Source organism: Colius striatus, chromosome Z (genome assembly GCF_028858725.1).
Source record: "Colius striatus isolate bColStr4 chromosome Z, bColStr4.1.hap1, whole genome shotgun sequence".
In the NCBI taxonomy this organism is placed as follows: Eukaryota; Metazoa; Chordata; class Aves; order Coliiformes; family Coliidae; genus Colius; species Colius striatus.
This window is the reverse complement of record NC_084790.1, coordinates 232,247-252,939: the sequence shown is the minus strand read 5'-3', so window position 1 is coordinate 252,939 and position 20,693 is coordinate 232,247. Positions and strand designations below refer to the sequence as shown.

Here is a 20,693-nt window from a genome sequence, read left to right as displayed (position 1 = left end):
TGGACAGAGCCGGTGAGCCGCGACCCGGCGCGGCGTGCCCGAGGGCTCGAGGGGCCGGCGAGTCCCCAGGGAGCCCCGGGGGTGCCGGGCGCCGTCCGACACCGTGTCGCCGGCGGCTGTGGGACGGGACGGGACGGGAGGAGGAGGGGGCCGCCCCGCCTCCCGTTTAAAGAGCCGTGGCGCCGGGCGCTAGCGCAGCGAGCAGGGGAGCGGCATTGCCCAGCATCATGCGCTTCGCCGTCGTCTGCAGCATCCTCCTCCTTCTCCCGCCGCCACCGCCCGCCGCCGCCTACTTTGGGTCAGCACCGCCCGCGGGGTTCGTCCCCTGGTGCCACCTCCGCGCCGGGCAGCCCGGGAGGGAGCGCGGAGGGTCCGCGGGGCAGCGCCGGGCAGCCCGGGAGGGAGCGCGCAGGGTTCCCCGCCGATGTTCTACTGAGAGGGGACGCGGAGGCTCCGCGGGGTGGCGCGGCCGTCGGGCGGGTCCTGGCAGAGGGATCCCGCACCTGCAGCGCCCGGCGCATCCCGCAGCAGATCCCGCATCCCGGAGCGCTGCGGCCGGCGGGCAGTTGTGGGGGAGACGGGTGGGAGAAAGGGGCGAGGGTACTGTGCGTCGGCGGGAGGCTCCGCTGTGCTCCTGGGCACGGCGGAGAAAGGGGACGAGGTACAGATCAACGTGTGTAAGAGAGGGATGGAGAAAGGGGGTGGGGGATAGTATTAGCTGGGAGCAGTAGACAGAAAAATTGTCTTATACTCCTCAAACTATGCTCTGCCGTGGGTAGTTGCTGGCTTCGATGCCTCTCTCAAGGCTGCTTCCCCGGAGGGAAGGAGGTGGGAAGGGGAGGCTGGCAGAGGGAGCCGGGGCTCAGCAGAGGTGTAGGTGACATGTGGGTGCTGTGTGGAGACTCTGAGCCAACCCAGGGACAGAGACATGGTGTACTTGGGTACAGAGAGCAGATATGATACTTCAGCCTGGGATACCTGTGTGTGTGTCTACCCCTCACATTTTGGTTTGCTTAGGTTAAAGGCAAAGATGAGTTTTTAACAGGTGGGGTCAATGCAGAATCTCCTGTGAAGTGGTTTGGTTTGTTTCCTGAGTTTGCTGCTCGGGCAGGCTCTTCAGACTCTCCAGACTCTCCTAGGGTAACCAGGACTGTCAGTGGATGTATCCCAGTGAGTGTAGAAACATTCAGCACTGCTGTGAGTGGTTCTAACAGGACAGATCTGTACTGACTTACACTCTTGGAGGGTCTCAGTCCCACTCTACCTTTGCTTACAAATGTCTCTGGCTTGGCACTGCTTATCTAGGACAATGATTAATAATTTCTGCTGCTAAGCTTCCTTAAAACTGCTAGATTTTACATTTATTAATTGTATCATTTAGCCTAACTCAAAGCACCTGCTGACAGGGGAGGACTCTGCTTTCCCTGGTCGTTCACAGAGTGTACATACACATGCTCGCTGAAGGAGCTGGGCTGCAGGGAGTGTTTGGCTTTCCAGTTACAGCTGCATGTGGCTGTACTCAGTGGGAGTGAGTGTGTTGGTGTTCCCCTCTCAGATAACTAACACGAAGCAGTGGTTGAGGATTGCTCAAGCTGGACTCAGGATTTGAGGCTGCAGATTCACTTTCCAATGCTGTTTCTGGAGGAAACAGGTGTGTTGTGTAGTCTCCTCTCTCTGTTTAAAAGTCACAAGGAGGAATAGAAGAAGGAAACTACAAGCCTAAGTACTCAGTGTTTGGTGGTGATTGATCATGTGATATGTGGGTGCTTTCAGATACAGTCTGGAGTTGATAGAGAGGAACTTGAATATTTTGTAAGTCCTGACATGAATGCCTGATACGGCTCAGTTTGGGAGGAAAGCAATCTCACCTCCAAACTACTGCTGAACTGGAGGAGAACTTAGACCCTGGTTCAGCAGTCTGCCTCTAAGTTTTGATAAATAGGAGAGACATAGGCACAAGAGCCAGATCTTTGCTTTCCACAAACCTAAAACCTGCAAAGATGTGACAAATGTGAAGGTTTTTGTGCGGCTGTCTGCAGAGAGGACCTGAGCCCTTTCTGTTGTGGGCAGTGGATTTGGCAAAGGTGAGGAATTGCTGGTTGACAGCAGTGAAGAAAATGCCAAATGGGAATCCATCAGGACAAACCTAAGGCAAAAAGCGTAGAGGGCAGTCCAGTGAAAATGATTCAAGGGACTGAGAAAGCTGGTCACCTATAAATACATTAAATGAAGTCTTGCCAAAGTGAACACAGTAGGGAAATTATGGAGAAACAGAGTAGGGAAATAATGGCTCATTAGCTGCAGGAATCCAGGACTGGCCCGTTGCCCTTGTATACAGATAGTGCACACCTCTTAACTGCCTTTGTGCTTTCTTTGTTTTCACCTTTGCTTCAATCCTCCCCCATGCTGCAGCCTCCTCCTCTCATGCTTTTTCTTGCAGAATGTCAGCTCCTTGGGTGAGTGGGAGTTTTTCTAGACCTCATTAAAAGCTCTCAGCCTCCCATTGCCTTCTTAGTGGCTGCATTTCAAGTGAAAAGCAGTTTAGGACGTGCTGGAAGGCAGAGAGATCCTCACAGAGTCTAAGAGGATCTCTTCCTAGAATTAGGTCAGGGAGGAATTCAGAAGAGATCCACCTCATGTAGGATGTTGTTGGACAGGCAGAAGCAACAAACTTGATAAAAGGCCTCCTGGGAGACCTCCACAGAGCAGGCTGTGACATGTCTCCAGAGCTGCTGGGGCATTTCTGTTTCAGCTCACCCTGAAACACCTGTGGTGGGTGCAGAGGCACCAGGCTTCCTGGGACTTGCATGGTGTGCTGTCTTGATTCACAGCTTCTCTTAATTCAGCCTCTGTCCTCTACATTTGCTGCTAATTCTTCTCCCAACAAAGTCAGTGCCACAGCTGCTGTGTGCTTGGTGATGGAAGAGTGTTTCTGGGCCCTTAGAGAGTAGAAACAACATGTGACTTGCAGGTCTGTGGAAGCTTGGGCTTGCATAGTTTTGGGAACAGCATAATACTTCAGATAAAATTTCAGTATAAATACAGATATCTCCAAAACTCTGTTCTTGCCTCTCCTGTATCCTTCTAGAGTTGTGGAGTGAGGTTTGGTTTTGTTCAGTTATCGCAGTTACCAACATTCTCACCTTCTCTTTGGTAACTGTTATTGCAGCATTGCCCTGATAAATCTAAGGGACCAAATCTACTAGAAACAGGGACCCTGCTGTCCAGTTCTGAGTGCTCCTGGAAAGGTTTCTGAAGGTGTTTCTCTTCCTGTTGAGCTGGTAAATTAAATGCTCACATTTCTTACAGGCTCCATGATCACCCCTCAAAGTACAGTTTATCAGGGGATTTGTTGCATCACCTTTTAAGTCAGTCACACAGAACACTGGGACATTTTAAAAGGGTAAACTAGCAGAAACAAAGACTGAGGGCAATCTTCAGCTGAGATTTGGAAAGATGGAGCCTGTTGGGATTGCCACAGCAGAGATGAATTGGGATAAGTAAGGACTTTTCACTATGCTTTTTGATTATCTCCAGTTCCCAGATTCTCTTCAGTCACTGTCTCAGGGTATCATATGTACTAAGAAATCATCTCACTGGCTGTTGAGCATGTCATATAGGCAATGTTCCAGGGAATGTGGCCAGTCCAGGGGTAGATTGAAAATCTGATCTCCCCTGTAATGATTGACTGGAGCGTTGGGTGGTCAGCAGCAGGGAGTGCCCCTGAAACCAGGAGCGACAGGGAGATAGTTCATGTGACTGAGTTGAGAGGTGGAAGGGTTTAGAGCAGATTGTGGGAGCCTAGAGCAGGTAAGGATGAAAAACACAGTGCAGTTAGAGTGACTCAAGACTGGTGCACAGGCACCAATTGCAATGGTTCCCAGCTAAATCCTAATTGTTTGTCAGAAAGGGGTGTGTATCTGGACACACCGTGGGCTCCTGTTCCTGAAAAGGGGTTGCAGCAAGCAGAAAAGCCCATTTCAGAGGATTCCAGTTTGGTCTCATGTAAACCTCACCTGAATTTTGAATTCCAGCTCTTTGTGAGGAGCAGAAAGCTTGACAGGCATAAAGACACCTGCCAGAGGGTCTGAAGCAACATCTGTGAGGAAGAAAAGTAAAAACCCTGTGGGTTTATCCTGAGATGCTGCTTTGGAGCTTTCTGTCACCTTCTCTGTAGGCAAACAGATGCTCAGAGCATCGGAGACCATCCCATTGAGCCCAGACAGAGCAACTGCTGCTGACTGCCCCTTTGTCCAGGGACAAATATTGGGGATTAATTAATGTAGCTTCTGAAAGGATTAAAACTCTATTCCACTGAGCTGCCAGGGAGAGGCTTCCCGAGGACCTGTGGTGTACCGTAGTGGCCTTGATTTGATCCATCATTGTCCCATATTCTCTTGGCCTTTCCTGAGTGCTTGTTGCAGCTATCTGTGGGGTGTAGATATTTCTGTGGAACATGAAAGGCCTGTGAAATCAGATATGGAGTACTGTTGTGGCTCCCTTTGATTTTTCCCTTTACTTGGGAGAGGTAGAAAAGGCATATTTTTAGGGGTTTTAAAGACCTTTCAGATCCAGAGGATGTTGGGCATTGCACAGGAACAGGCTCTCATTAAAAGTCTCTTAAGCAGCTGGAATGTGGCTGGAAGGAGATTAAAGGAAATAGATGAATTTAGCAAAGTGCTTAAACAGAAAAGCAGAGAGAAATAAAAGTTTGAGATCCTCATTGTTCTTTCAGATTGCTAGCAGGTGTGCATTAATTCAAAGAGTTTACATTTTTTGCCCTATGATCTGTAGATAATAAGCTCTAAATCATCTGAAAGTGATGTGCAGTTTGCCTAACTGCAAATATCTGCATATTTTATACTGAAGCTTGTAAGACTGTTCTCGTGCTGTGATCTTGATCTGATCCTGTGGTAGTTTTACCCTCATAAAACGTGGTTATAGTCAAAGCCTCTGCTCATACGGGCGATCTGAGCTGTGTCTGTTATGACTCTGAGTGGCTTCTGCTCCCAGCTGTGCCACTGCTCCCCTGCCTGACCTTGGGCAACTTCTTTAGTTCCCCTGCCTGTTCACCCAAGCTCCCAGTTACACGAGACACTGGCTTTGGGAGCCGCGTCTGTGCACCCCTCTTTTGCAATGAGTCCCCATCTCTGGGGGAGCCTCCAAGCACAGCGGTGTCGCTTTTTCCTGCTGACAGGCACCCATCCCAGGTAGTTAGTGTGAGAATTCACGAGGGAGACTTTCACAGAGAGGTATGTTCCAGGCAGCTGTAGTTACACGATTATCAAATTTACTCCTTATTTTGTTTACTTCTCAATGCATCCTTTTCCAATGCATCTCATTTCCAGAGGAAAAGTGAGCTACTTGGTGTGTTACAAGCTTAGAAACTCACAGATAATAACAAGACATTATTAAGTTTGCCTGTGCAACCAACTATTTATGTAAGAACAAGCTGTTTGTGTATTACCTCTGTCAGAATTTAAAGTATTGCCTGATCCAATCTTAGAAAGTGTTTTTCCCACGACACTGTTGCTTTGCATGGTGTAAAGGATGAATTAGGCTTGGTATCTTTGCTCTGTGTGTGGTCTCAGGCTGTATTTTCTGTGCACTACTGAGATTGCTCTGGAAATGGAATAAAATCCTTTAAAGGCCATTTTTATGGTGCCTGTCATTATCCTATTTCAGTTTTCCACAAATATTAACATCCAGCATCCTTCAGGGTCTGGAGAACAGCAATACCACCTTCTAGCAAACCTCACTGGCCACTGGTGGGTCACAGGACATCCTTGAGATAACCCCCGTCCCAGACTGCAGGAATAGCTGTCCTGGGTCAGACCAGAGGTTCATGTGGCTTCACAACCCAGTTTCAACACTGAGTAATATGAAGACAAAAGCATAAAGAGAAATGGGACAGCAGATAGAGTGTCCTGAAAGAGCATCACTCCAGCTTCTGGCAGTCTGCAACTCCAGAACTTCCTGTGCCAAAGTATCATTGTGTTCAATGGTCCCTCATGAAGTCTTCTCCCACGCTTTTGCAGGAGTGCATGTGTAGTTTAGCATCCCTACTCTGCTGCTTGGGGTGGGGTGGAGGTGGGATGCTAGATCTCATCAATCTGTGCTGGTTCATCTTCTGAGCTGGTGAAACACCCTGAGCAGCAGCTTTCTGAATATCCCTCCTACTGATCACCTTTCCCCTTCTGTAACTCCCTGCTGCTTCTGCTTCCTTTCAGACTGACTGGGAAAGAAGCTCTGACGCACTTCCCATCGCTGGGACCCTCCACGAACCCAGCGCAGGGCAAAGTGCACGTGAAGCAGTGCGACCTGCTGAAGCTGTCCCGCAAGCAGAAGCGCCTGTGCCGGCGCGAGCCCGGGCTGGCCGAGACGCTGCGCGACGCCGTGCGCCTGGGCATCCTGGAGTGCCAGTTCCAGTTCCGCAGCGAGCGCTGGAACTGCAGCCTGGAGGGTCGCACCAGCCTGCTGAAGCGAGGTACAAGGTAGTCTTGTGTGTGCCTGCAGTACAAAGTCTCCCTTGGTGCTGTAGCCCTTGGGATGTGCATCTTGAAGGAAACGAGTTGGGCAGTAATCAGAGAGTGCAGAGATTGTGTTGCCTGAGAGTGGCAGCTGGGCAGTTTGGGCCCTCTTGCCACAAAATAGGCTTTTATCCACATCTTTCCTGTGCATCTTTTTTACTGTGAGGGTGAGGGAGCCCTGGCCCAGGCTGCCCAGGGAGAGTGTGGAGGCTCCTTCCTTGGAGGTCTTCAAAACCCATCTGGACACTGTCCTGTGTGACCTGATCTAGGTGGGACATGCTTCTGCAGGGGGGTTGGACTGGATGATCTCTAAAGATCCCTTCCAACCCCTGCCATTCTGTGAGTCTATGATCTTGTCATGGGTTGAAATGTAGAAGGAAGTTCATGCCCTTGGCTGATGGATTTTTGTCCAGAGTTCCCCAGATTGACCATCTTCCTTGGCTGGCAGTGGGGGGTGATGCTGTGAAAAATGAGGGTTAGTGCTTCATGTCAAGGGGCATTTTAAGGAAAGACTCACTTTAGTTCTTTGGATGCTTTCACATGTAAATTTCTGCTGTTCTCAGATACAGCATTTGTTCCTAATTTCCTGTTTGAAGAAGCTGTTTATCAGCATTAAAGCATTTCAGTGCACGTTGGCAAATACGTCCTAAGAGTCTTTCACGTCCATTGGGAGATTCTGCAGAAGTTCAGACAGAGTGGACAGAAAAGCCACCAGATTCTGTTTCACAAACTGTGTTAGAGGAAGAAAATGCTGTGTGAACTCTGTGTTGAGGGTAGGAGAGAGCATAACAAACCTCTCAAATGATAAGAACTTAATGAAATGAAGATAGACCCAGAAACTGTTTTGTAATGAAAGTTCCCAGAGCAGGCACATAGACTTTGCTAAGTGCATCTACACTGCTTCCATCCAAACAATGCCTGCTACTGAGTTCCAAACCTTCAGCAAAGTTTAGCAGCATTCACTAAGTTTCAGCCTGAGTATTATTGAGTTTCAGTCCTTTGATAAGTTTTAGTGACTTAATGTCTTTTTAAAAGAGGCCTGAATAAGCCAATACGAAATCTGATGAAATTAAAATGTGGGTTTTAATTAGCATTGGGATTGAAACTTTTAAATGTTCTTATGTAAAATCACCAAATGATGTGAAAATGAATATTGAGTTAATAGTAAACCAGCAGATGCAAGATCAGATTTACTGCACTGCAAGGAAGAAGCTGTTTGTGATCGTTTTGAGTGACTTTGACATCTTTACCCTTCATCACCCTCAAAGAACTTGAAAATGACAATTGAATAATCCTCATCTTCACATAGCTGGAAAACATTTCATTGCCTCTTGGTGGCATGCCTGAACATTTCCATGGGCTCCTGACTGACAAAATAAAATACCACCTGTAATTTAAAACCTGTTTTGGCAGATGAGGATAAGTGTTTGAAAACTTTTATTACACAATCTTAAGGATCAAATGATGATTTAATACAGAAAAGTATGCTCTGTGCATCTCCCCTGTGAAGGGACAGTTGGCTGGGAGCAATTGCCAGTTCTCTCTCCTTTAGGTTGTAGACTAGTTTCTTTCACAAGGAACACGAACACTTTCAGCTGCTACTTTTGATATGTTTCTCACATATTCCTACTGCTGTGTTGTTGCTGCCTTGGAAATTGTTGGTCAGACAATGGACTATTCTCCTTTCACCCAAGTACTGATGGAGAGGTCTAGAAATTATTAAATCACTTGTTATCACCATGGTCCTAGGGAAACCAGAACACATTTGCACTCACACCTGAAAAGCTGCCTACGCTCATTTGGATCACTGGTGCTTTTCTTGCTTCTAGAGATACCACCATCTTTTTTCCTCTATTTGCATACTTTTAGTAAGAAGGGAAAAAAACTTAATTACTGCTGAGGTCAAGTAAGCAATAGTTCATCTTGAGCAACACGGTGGTTTGGAGTAAATAAATACCTGATCTGAGCAAAGACAGCTCAGATCCAGCCACTCAGAAAAATGCTTCTGGAGGAATGGGCACTCCCCAGTCTTTCCCTGTCTATTAATCCATTTCTTTGCTTCATGTTGGTTGGATTTCTTGACCTTCAAGCAGTGGTTTTGTTGATGTCACAAGGAATTTGGGACAGGTACAGCACAGGAGCAGTGGCTCAGAGACACAAAGCTTCCACCCCTGGAGATTCTGAACACTCAGCTGGACAAAGCCCTGAGCATTGCAGTTAGCCCTGCTTGGAGCAGGAGGTTGTACTGAAGACCTTAGAAAGCCCTCCCATCTTAATCTTTCTACAGTTCTGTATCTTTCTGGTCTGCTTTGTTTGTTTGCTTGCTTGCTTTTTGTTTGGTTGAGCTGTGTTTTGCTTAATGTTTGTAGGTTTTTTCCTCCTGAGGAAGATGTCTCTTCCCCTTGCTCTGAAAGGCTCACACAGTCTTCATTGTAGCATTGAAAAGTCTTTGACCTAGAGCATCTTTCCTTTGCCAGAATCACCACACTGCTAAACTCCTCCTATTATAGTTTTCCTTGTGGTCTAGAGCACGCCACAGCACAGAACAGTGTCTTGCCATTGCAGCAAATGTCTTTCTGTATTTATAGGCTGCTGAGCTAAGAAATTCATCCAGGGAGCTCAGGGGAAGACTTGGGCATGTGCAGGATCCTACCAGGGGGAGCTGGCTTGCTTCAGCATCTTGGAATTCAACTCTGAGTGGGATGTTTGTGACCAAACTGCCTAGCAAAGATATTTGCCTTTAGATGTTTCCCCTTGCACCATGTGCTGAAGATTTCATTTAGTCACTATCAACACAGTGAATGGGGTCAGGAGAGTGACTCATCCCTAAACCAGACCCTGGCAGCTGGGGCATGGGCTCCAAGCTCTGCTGGCTGTGGTGACAAGAGCTCCATCGATATGTCGGGAGGATGGATACTCAGGACACATGGAAACCCCTCTGTTTAGATTTTCTCAAATCATGCTTGTTGGAGCCAGTTGCTGCTCATTTGTGCCACGTCCTACTGTCCTCCTTCAACAGCTGCTCTGCTGCTCATTGTTATTCCACGAGGGCTTAATGACCATCCAGTTTTTCCTCTACTTACGCGATTTGTGAATTAAACAATTATCAGTCCCTTAGGACAAAGAAGCAGGAACCATCTCAGACTTGCCAGACAAGCGTGTGGCAGGCAGCCTGGTGACACTGAACCTTTGCTGTAAAAGGAGGTGGTAGGCAGGGAGAAGAGGAACATTTGCAAGTATGCTCGTTGCAAGTAGGCTGTCTGCAGTGGCCTGACCACAAGCAATGGTCTCTGATTTCAAGTGGGATGAAATCTGGCCAGCAGTTACGTGGAGTGCCACAGGAGAAACCAAACCATCACTGCTCAGAAATAGCAGAAGCAGTGTGGTATTCCACAAAGTCAGATTTAGCAGGGTATGTGGAGCTGACGAGTACTGCTAGCTTTATATGGTATGGGAAAGTGTTTCTGAAACGCTCTCCTCTCTTCTGGTATGAGGATGTCAGAGGGGCTATTGGGAATCTGGTCAACATCTGCAGTTTCTTGATTTTGGAGATTGGAGTTTCTGGAATTGTTTTTCAGATTTAGGATCTCAAATCTCTTTTATCCTCTCTTAACTCCTTCTTTTGGCTCAGCCACTGTTAAAAGATGTGTGACCATCATTGCTACCCACAGTCTGGGTCCCATTTCAGCTTTTTCCAAGACTTTTGGTGGATTTGGTGACATTTTTTTCATTATTCTTCCAGTACCCTGTGAGAATTTGTTGAGAACCTTCAACCACAGAGCTTAGCTGCAATTTACTTGTCCCAGTGATACAGCAGCTGAAGGTGAGGTAGGAAGCAGTTTGTTGATGGGTCTCCTTGGCCTCATCCCCATGTTCTCGACTCTCTCATCCCTGTCCATGCTGTTGCTAGATCTTTCACTTCAAATTCTGGAATTCCAGAGAGCTCATCTGATGCCTGCATTGAATTTGCTGATGCACCCTCTCCATTATGCTCATCATTAGTCAAGTTTTCATTCCTTTTACTGAATTTCTATTCAGGCACTGTACTTTCTTTCCTGGTTGAAATGTGATGGCGTGTCACAGTCACGGGGCTCAAGGCACATGTAGCTGAGCTGGGAAGCCAGTTTTAAGAAGAAGAATAGCTTCAGAAAGAATCATCACAGTCACTGGGAGAAGAGAATCTACAGGGAAGCTGGAAAACCCACTCACATATAGAACTGTCCCTTTTGCCCAAGATGTCCTCCAACATGGAACCTTCCCCAGCCAAACTACGTGCACTCTCTCCACATGAAATATTACTGTGCCAACACAATCCAAACAAAAAACGCCAGCTTTAAATAACAGGTCAGACTCTAAACACACGTTCTCAGTCTCCACTAGGTATTTCCTCCCTTTCAGCCACAACACCATTCCAATGGCAGCCTCTACCAGCTCTGTGGTCAGGATGAGGACAAGCGGAGTTTCAGGACGGTTGCTTTTTGCAGTTGAACATTTTCCCAGGACTGTCTGGCTGTTGCCACCCATCCCTTGATTCATGAGTGGTCTCCTGTATCCATATCGATTCAGCCACAGCCACTAGGTGAGACTGGGCTGTTGCTACACCAGGAGCTCCAAACATGACAGTGAGTTTCTCTGCTGGGAACAGTGTGCAGGTGCTGGAAGAGTTTTGACTCTTTGTATTTCTAAGCTTTGTGCTTGGGTTTAGCTCATGGACAGTCAGGAGAGCCTATGAGGTGGATAAATACCTTATCTTGCCTTTCCTGCTCCTACCCTCTCATAATGCTTCCCGTGTGTAGGTTTTAAGGAGACAGCCTTCCTGTACGCCGTGTCCTCCGCAGCCCTCACGCACTCCCTGGCCAGGGCATGCAGCGCCGGGCGCATGGAGCGCTGCACCTGCGACGACTCCCCGGGGCTGGAGAACCGCAAGGCCTGGCAGTGGGGCGTCTGTGGCGACAACCTCAAATACAGCACCAAGTTCCTGAAGAAGTTCTTGGGTCAGAAGAGGATCGGCAAAGACCTGCGGGCCAAGGTGGACATCCACAACACCAACGTCGGCATCAAGGTGAGGAGCCGCACTGGCAGGCCTAGAACGGAGCTAGGACTCCTGCAAGTCTTCTAACCCACCCTCAACCGAGTCTGTGAGAGGGGTATTCACTGCCCCTACTCACAAACCACATCTATCTACCTGTATGTTGTGGGTCTCACAGTATTGAGAGCTCCCTGGAGAGTCTCCTGAGCTCTGGTGCGAGGAGTTGCATGTGGAGTGGCAGAATAGCATCCCATGTGCTCTCGTGGTATCAGGGGTTGAGTGACAACAATATGCAGCACAGTAATGGCCATAAAACTCAATGGCTGAATTACTCCATGGATTATGCTACAGCTACAGGGAGTTTTGAGAACAGCTCCGGAGCTGGTGGGACGTGTGAAGGGTTTTGAGACTCTTGAGATCCGTTATGAGTCTGCTGGTAACCTGCAATGGAACTAGCCCCATCAGAAGCTTGAGTGAGGGAGAAAGTTAGATCAAGGACTTTGACCTGTATGTTACAGGGTACTGACATCATTGTTTTGCACTTACTGAGTCCAATTACTCGCTCAATTACAGCACTACCTTCATTTGAAGGGAATCCACCGTGCTGGAGATACTCACTTTCATGGCTGTCTACTCTTGCTGCTCCAAAGAGGCTTAGGAAGAATTTATTCAGCATGCAGCCATTTGTCCTCGTTCATGCTTTCTGCAGCCTGGCTTACCAGCCAACTCTGCAGCCATTCCTCTGTCTTCTTATCTTCTCCTCCATAGAATAGGAATAATACCAATAAAATGGAAGCACTTCCAGGCTGTCTGCAATCTGAGGCGTTGCCTCTACCCAGAAATAGGCTCATAGTCCTGGCAGATAATGACTACCACTTCTCTTCCTCATCAGGCTGTGAAAAACGGGCTCAAAACCACCTGCAAGTGCCACGGTGTCTCTGGCTCCTGCGCGGTCCGGACGTGCTGGAAGCAGCTCTCGCCGTTCCATGAGGTGGGACGGCTGCTGAAGCAGCGCTACGACGATGCTGTCAAGGTCTTCAGCACCACCAACGATGCTGTGGGACACTCGGAGCTGGCTGGCCAACAGAGGCACAGCCATTCCCCCAAGCACCCCGCCTCTCCCCGCTCTACTGACCTGGTGTATGTGGAAGACTCCCCCAGTTTCTGCCGCCCCAGCAAATACTCGCTGGGCACTGCTGGGAGGACCTGCTCTCGGGAAGGCAACTGTGACAGCATGTGCTGTGGACGAGGCTATAACACCCAGAGCCGGCTGGTGACCTTCGCTTGCCACTGCCAGGTGCAGTGGTGTTGCTATGTCGAGTGCCAGCAGTGCATGCAGGAAGAGGTGGTCTACAGCTGCAAGCAGTGACCGTGCCAGAGCGTCACGTCCTAGAGTACAAGGCAGCAGTAGGGAGGGAGAGGGGCATGATTCTCTGTTGGTGGGGGGAGGGCAATGGCAAGCACCAAAAATATCCAGTGCTCCTATTATCTCAATGCTGAGATTCCCCAGTCTGGGGAGAGCCCCCATCTGAGGGCTGAAAACCAGAGGTTTTGTCAGGTAGCAGATCAGGAGGAGGGGGACAGAGAGTAGGGGGTAACGTGGAGATGGCAGAAACACTGAAGCAGTCAAAAATACCTCTCAAGCTGAAGCTTCTCCTCTCATCTGCAGGGACGTCCCTCTCCTCCATCCCTCACTTGCACTCCTGTAAATGCACTGGGTGGTGACACTGAAATACTGAGGGCTTGTGTCCTGGAGAGAAGCAAATTAAGGGACCAGAGGGAAAACTAACCACAGACTGGACCCTGATGTAGCAGGGACAGTTGTGTTCCTGTGCCAAGGCAAATGACTCTGGCAGCGGGAGATTTCAGTGCTGCTCTCTGGGAGCTGGCTGAATCCTTCCTGTTCTGAACTGTGGACTAATCTCACCCTGATGCAAGAATTGTGCCTCAGAAACACCAGTTTACAAACAGATGGAGCTCATGTCTGTCATCTCCCAGGTCTTCAGACTCTCAGTGCCTTTTGACTGTGTTTCAGCCTTGCTGCACCCGGGAGATGTGGAATTGCCTGCTACGGTGTATGCAACAGGAACTGGGCTCTGTGGAGTTACCCCTCTGCAGCACACGACTTCACGGGGGCTTCAGGTGGATCCAGGGTGATGGTGCCAGTTATGCAACTCTTTTTTTGTTCTCTTTTGCCCCCAATCAAGCTATCAAAAACCTTTTTGTCTTGTGTGTACCGTTCTCTGCCCGAGTTGCATCACACCCCACAGTTCTGCCCTGTGCTGGTGGCAGGGAACATTTCTGACAGGCAATTAGGAACCACAGGAACTGGGGCATCTTAAACATTTGCAAGTCATGAGTGACAGTCTCTGCACTGAGATGATGGACATACCTAGGGAGTGCAGGCATCTGGCAGGAGAGAGGGCAGCCGGGGGGAAAGGGCACAGTCTGTCACAGAGCTCTGAGCCCCTGACTTGCAGGTGTGTTTTTTTACTTCACTATAGGTGGAACATAACAGGAACAGTCTGTTTTGTTTCTCTGGCTGTGTTTAGAGGGTAGTTTTGGGAATGTCAGTGAGGTATTCTCTGACCTGGCAGCCAGGTCCAGGGAGATGTGTGTGGCACAGCCTGTCTGGCCACTGGGCTGTGTGACAGGGCTTGCCAACCTGTTTGTCCACTCCAGGGCTTTCCCTGGTTAATCCCACAGCAGCCCCTGGAGCATTGGTGCTGCAATCAGCTCTGGAGGGGTCCTGAGATAACAAAGCTGCTGTATTTACTCAGTCTTGGTGATGCTATAAACCAGTAAGCAGGATGTACCTGGCAGTGTAATGGATGAAGCTGCTGTTTTGGGGTGTCCGTGGACTGATCCATAGGCTGAATTTGGGCAAGCTTGCAATGGGATCGAGTTCTCCTACCACCCGTGTGCTCCAGCTCTGGAGTGTGGATCTGCTCAAGTCAGGCATTCATCTACGTGTGGTTTGAGCTATTACAGTTATATGTACTCACACTCTTGACCTTGTTGTCCTTCTGTTTTTTACAACTCTTTTCAATTTCTGCTTCATGAAACAACCGAAGAGAACTGTCTCAGAGCAGATCTAGCCCTTGACTGTCGCTTTAGAGGCCACTGAGGCCTCTTTGGCTAGCTACAGGCTTTCACTGGCTTATTCTTTTTTATCCTTTTGCTGGCTCAAGTTGACTTGAACTGAATGGAAGTGCTTATGACAGACATAATACTGCAAACAGAGTTAATTGGCCAGTTTGGGGTTTTTTATGCCTCCTAAATACCCAAGAACCCATTTAGCAGCCCATTATTTACATTTTGGTTTTAATCTTTTGGGAATTGAAATATTCCCACGAGCTTCAGTGTTGAGCACTCACCAGAACAACATCCCCGTAAGTTAAATTTGGCATCTTGGTTGAAGTTCCGAAGGATCTAGCTCTGCTCTACGCTGCTGATCCCAAGCCTTCTGCCTCACTGACCTCCTGGCTTGCCCAGCGTCAGAGAGGAAGGGAACACCACACCACAAGAGGGTTATTTAGGTTCTTGATTTATTTCCTGCAGAGAGCATTTCAAATCTGTGGGCTATTTCTCCCATGCAAAAGGCAAGCCTGACTCCCACAGAGCAAAAAGTGCCCTTTTAAGAATATCCTTTACCTGGCTCCCAGTGTTGCAATGCTGGGGGAACCTGCTGTGGCAGGATGGGGGGGGGGGACTGGATGGTCTGTAGAGGTCCCTTCCAACCCTTCCCATTCTGTGATTCTGTGATTCGAGCAGTAGGTGAATGCATTTCAGAGGCATGTTAGGTCTTTTGCACAACAGACTCAAAAGCAGACCAGAAGGATGGTTAAGATGATGATTTAGGCAGAGGAATACGTGCAGATCAGTAGAACTTGCAGCTTTGGGATTTTTGTGTCCTTTGCAGCTGAAACATTGATGTCAGTGGCAACTGGAGGACGGGTTTGCAGCAAGAGGATCTGACATCTTTATTTAGGCAACTCAATCAAGCTCTTTCAGTGTGGCTGTTTTGGACTGGATTGGTCCTTTGGCATGCTTTCAGGTGAAGAAGGATTTAAGGCAGGATCCGAAACTGCTTTGCAGTACTTGAAAAAGATGTTGGGGTTTGTGTGTCGTATGGGCACCATGATTCTGAGGTGGTGTCACCGAGCCCCTGGAAGCACTGATGTCTGTGAAAGGTGCAGGGATTACCTGCACAATGCTGGTGTTTAGCAGTGATCTGTGCTACTGTTTGAGCTGTGATCTGTTGAAACTGTCAGTGTCTATGCTATGCTTTTGTCTAGTCCTGCTGCCAGCAACTATGAGGTGGATGTACCTTTTGTCTTGAGTGTTGGATTAGCACAGGCCAATGGAGATCTCACAGGAACTTTACTGGTCAAAGCACTGGATGTAAGCAAAGCAAACTGAGAGGTGAGATTGTGCCTGAGGCCCTGCCACCACACAGGAACCGTTGAATAAGACCTTGACAAAAGATATTTCAGGGGAAAATGAAACACTGGTTTTTCACATACCGAAGGGGACTTTTGCACCTGAGGATCCTTGTCCTGCGTGGCTCAGAGCTGCTTGAGAAATGGAGGGTTTGGAGAAGACGTGAGGAAGAGATGGTTCATTCTGTGGTATCCTTGGGGTGAGTTTGGGCTCAGTGGAATATGGAGGTTTGGCATTCTGGTAGCCTTCAATACAAAGTCTTTCAGAGCAGTAAAGAAGTTTCCTGAGGCAGGGAGCTTGTTTTGTCCCCATACTCCTTTTTTTTCTCCTCCAGTTGTCCAGGGCTGTTTTAAAAGCTGAGATACGTTGGCTTGATATTCATAAATGTGATTTACTTCAACTAACAGTAATGGGAGGGTTTGTGTAAGCAGGAAGCAAAACTTGGGTGTGTTTGGTATTCTTAGGCTTGAATTGTATTCTCAAGAATTAAGACTAAGCATCATCTTGAGCAAAGCTCTTCTGCCACCTCCTGGAGATACGGGATGTGAAGACCTGGGCTTTCATTTGGTCTGTCTGGGAGCTTTTTCATTATGCTGCACACTATGATGTGCTAAAAAACCCGTGGATGTGCCACCTCCTTGGTTCTATGGACAAAGAAATTACTGGAATGACATGCTGGAGGTAGAAAGAGTCTGCACTTCAGTCTTTACATGGAAATCTTTCCAGCAGCAGAGGTGAAAGCTTATGCCCTGGTTATAAAGAAATTCTTTCCAAAGTGCAAATGAACCTCAATGTGACGATCAATGGTAAAAGCCTGAGCTGCACATGCTTTCCTGTATAGTTTGGGATTCATCCTGTATGGGATGAAGCCTTTGGTCTGTACCTAAGATCCAAGTAATCTGAGAACAATGATTGCCCTCGTACTGTGAGCTGCCTGGGATCCTCACTACCCACACACGAGCTTCTCTGCAGACACAGCTTCGTCCCTGTCCCCGTGTGCTTCCTACTCCAGTTTTTCTTGACTCCCCTGGTGTACTGTGGTGCTGGGCTTGGTAGCAGTGGGTCCAGCACGCTTATTGCAGGTGGGAAATAGGAATCCCTCAGAGAAGTTTTACTGGAGTGTATAAAGTTCTGGTGTGAGTGGACCCCACCATTCCCAAGCAAAGAGCTGAACACACTTGGGAAGCAAGCCCATGTCTGGAGGCTGCCCCATAAAATGAACAGACACCAATGACTCCTCAGGCTTCATAAGGGATCCGTGCAGCACTGTTGCTGTGATGGAAGGGCAGTGCAATGCTGGGGTCAGGGATGCTTTATCAGATCCACAAACAGGGCCATGTAAGCCAAGAAACACTACTGAGCAGAGGAACAAACCTCACCCGTGCAACAGCCACTTCTGCACCCCTAAAACCCTGTGTAAGACTGGAGGGCAAATTGGTGACAATGTAAGATGTCATTTGAAAAAACCAAAAGGCTGAGCTTTAAGGGAAACAGAACATTTGTCTACCTCAAGATGTACAACTTTTGTGACAAGAAGTGTGGATGTTATTTATATTTCTTATGTATCCTCTGGAAAGAAGATGGTGCTGTGGGTTTTAGGCTGTGTTACAGTCCTGCTTGTACCTTGTCCTGGTTTTATCTAATCCCTTTGATTACAACAAGCATATTTGTGTACCTGGCTGTTGTCCAGTGTCGCACTAGTGTCTGCACTGCTGGTGTTCTTGTCAGTCAATAAATACCAGTTGTCTTCTAAGAATGTATGTTTCTGCCTTTAAAGGAGCATCCCTGGGGAGTAGTTTTGAAGAGTTCCATTCCTCCATTGGCACACTGATGATACTCCTTTAATTCTACTTTACCTGCCTCCTCTCCAGAAGAAGACTGGCAGTCTGCCCCATTTCTGCCCACCCAACAGTGAGGGCTGCCCAGGTGGGCTGAGCTCAGGTGTGTTTGTATTAAGGAGATGTGACAATAGTGAGCCAAGTCTCGTCAAAAGCATGTCAGCAGTGTATTTCCTATAGCAACACAACAGACTGGATGCTCCTGTACCTGGCTGCTTTGTGTGCAGTTTCATGTCATTTGCAGGTGGAATCTGCCACAATATGTTGCCCTTAAGCATATCCTTGCAGCCTGCTTTTGCTTGTCAGCTGTTTCATGGCACCAGAGTAGAGCTGTTAGGTCCAGGGCCTAAATGGAAACCTCAACTGGTACTGTGAGGGGGAAAAGCCCTAGAAGAAAGGGAGCATTGTTGGAGAACTGGGTGAGATGTGCCATCCTCCCTCAGTAGGGTCAGGCAGCACAGAGCCTGGGCACACAAGGGGCCAACCAAGCTCTTAGCAGGCAGGTGGTTTTCCTGAGATCATCTGTTCCTGGGCTAATTGTAAGGTGAGGGGTTTTGCTTTCTCAGTCCTGCTGAGCACACACAGAGTGGAGGGGTTGTGCATGTGCTGGGTGAGTGCAATGAAGCCTTCTTGTGCTGCCTGTTACTGTGGCAGTGGGATTAAAATGTCATGGGAAAGAGCTTCTGAGCAAATGAGGCACGTAGGATGCTTGCTCTTTTGTGCAGCCCCACTGAAAATCCCCTGCCTTGCTGGATGGAGGAAAGCTGGACCACTGGGGCTGGGCAGGCCTCCTCTTTGGTTTTTGGAGATGTGCTGGGTTTGGGGCAGACACTCTGGCAGCTCCCAGCCAGCCCTGCCATCGCTCTGCCAGGCAGCATGAGGAGAGAGCCGTGGAAGCCCCAGACATAAAAAGCAGAGGGTAGTTTGCAAGTCAGATATAGGAAATGCTGGAAATACCCTTTTTTGACAGATTGTTGTCAATATCTTTTGTGAAAACATTTTGGATGCAGAAATGAGTCCCAGGACTACATGGGAAAGGTCCCTTCTGGACAGTATGTTAAAACTGCTCAGCTGCTGGCCTTGATTCAGAGACCTTGCAGAACCGAGATACACTACCCACAGGGATGCTTTTAACTGAATGTACAGCAGGGCACTTGAATTTTCTCACCTTTGCTCTTTCTGCTGCCAGCTGCTTTCCTATATCACTACAGGCAGCTGGGAATTGATATTAGATGCTAGATCCCAGGCCCAGCATGTGTTGAACCACAGGACACTGGCTTTAGTGTCAAGTGCAGTATCATTTGTAGAGGCATCTGTGTTCTCACATTTCAGCTGCTTTGCACCTCAACAGACCCCTGCTTATATGGAGAAATCTCAGATGTCTGTGCAAAACTCTGCTTAACAGCTTTGTTGTTTCCCCTCACCCCCCATCCCAAATCACCCCCCACGCCCCAGCTGCGCACACACAGCTCCAGGTGCCTGTTCATGGGTCTTTCCCAGGTTTCCTGTGAAGGACTGTGTATGGACAGGATGCAGGTGACCAAGACAACATCATGTGCTGCTGAAACACCCCTAGAAGGAGGTCTTCTTGGACTCACCTCCTACCTACTAAATCGGTTATTGTCCTGAGTCACCTGATGGCCCTTGGAAGGGCTCTGCTGTGAACCTCGGGTCCCTCCTTCCTGCTGTAGAGATACAAACCCCTGCCCTGTAGTTACCTCCATACCAGCTTCTTCTTGACCGCTGCCTGACCCCATTTGCTGGCTTTCCTCCAGTGTCCCTTGCCACACTTTTTATTCAGTTTCTGTTCCCTCCTCCATCCCTGATCCAGCTCAGATTCTTTATCCTTCTCTCTGTGCTGCTCTTGCCAAAACTCACCTGCCTTGTCCCTTTCTCCATCCCCTCTTGCTTTTAGTAAGAAAGTTATTCATGGCATTGCACTGCCCCAGGCAAGATCCAGTGCAGAAATACCTTGGGAGCATGGGGGCATGGCTGGGGTTAGCAGGCTAAGCAAGGCCAAACCCAGCCATGCCCTGTAAACAAGCTGCTCAACCATGCTGGTACAAGACAGTGGATGCAGAAAGGAAGAACAGTTGCTGGTCTCCCAGCTTCCTATGTGGCTACAGCTGTGGTTTATGCTCATCTGCAGGGCACTTCTCTGCAGGTTTTGGACTTGTGCTTGTCCTGAGAAGAGCTGTGAACAGCATGTAAGTTGAAGGACACATACAGTGACTCCGATTCCCATCACAAAACCACCTGGTCTTGGGACATGCACATAGGTACTTATCCCTCTTCATGTATCTCAGTTACAGTACAGAATCAGGGCTTGTTTTGATTTTCCTCTCTCTCAGTTTTGAGGCAAGTTCTTCTGGCATTTAATCCTTTCACCTCTCTCTGACTTCTGCAGGTCTAGCAATGGAAAGAAGGAAAGGGAGGAAAGGAAAAAGAGCTGCAAAAAACAGTAGCATCACCCAGCTATGGGCACAAGTGACCCACAGGGAGAGCAGAAGCCAGGAGACAAGTGTAAATGAGGTGGAAAACCCTTTCCCAACCACATTTGCCAGCAGATGCCTGCTTTCCAGGACAAGCCCAGCAGCATGGAAGGCAGAGAAGTAAAGATCAGCAGCGTGTGCTGATCCAGGTTGTGACTGTTGTGTGAGTGATTTGGGAGAGGGAGAGACTGATCCCCTCCCTGCTGTCCAAAAACACCCCGAGGTCACCTGAAACCAGCACACTTTTATTTAGAAAAAACACAAAAAAAATCCCCTGGAACATGTTTCCCCTCTGTGCTGAGCTGCTCTCCAGCTCACCCCTCTGTCAGAGCTGCTCTCCAGCTCAGCCGGTGTGCCCAGA

The 20,693-nt window shown here is 48.5% G+C and overlaps 1 protein-coding gene across 1 annotated transcript; it reads left to right on the top strand.

Moving 5' to 3' along the window:
- The first annotated feature begins 227 nt into the window (after positions 1-227).
- On the top strand, positions 228-12,928 carry LOC133628725 (protein Wnt-9b-like). Its single transcript, XM_062017474.1, has 4 exons — positions 228-298; positions 6,231-6,487; positions 11,327-11,592; positions 12,452-12,928. Exons 1-4 carry the CDS (start codon positions 228-230, stop codon positions 12,926-12,928), a joined length of 1,071 nt encoding a protein of 356 aa, XP_061873458.1.
- The last annotated feature ends 7,765 nt before the right edge of the window (positions 12,929-20,693 follow it).

What these genes read in the sequence shown, in the direction of transcription:
- LOC133628725 (XM_062017474.1), top strand. Translation starts at nt 228, where the DNA reads ATGCGCTTCGCCGTCGTCTGCAGCATCCTCCTCCTTCTCCCGCCGCCA. An exon ending in CCCGCCGCCGCCTACTTTGG is followed by an intron (nt 299 to 6,230) that starts GTCAGCACCGCC and finishes GCTTCCTTTCAG; the next exon opens with ACTGACTGGGAAAGAAGCTC. An exon ending in CACCAGCCTGCTGAAGCGAG is followed by an intron (nt 6,488 to 11,326) that starts GTACAAGGTAGT and finishes TCCCGTGTGTAG; the next exon opens with GTTTTAAGGAGACAGCCTTC.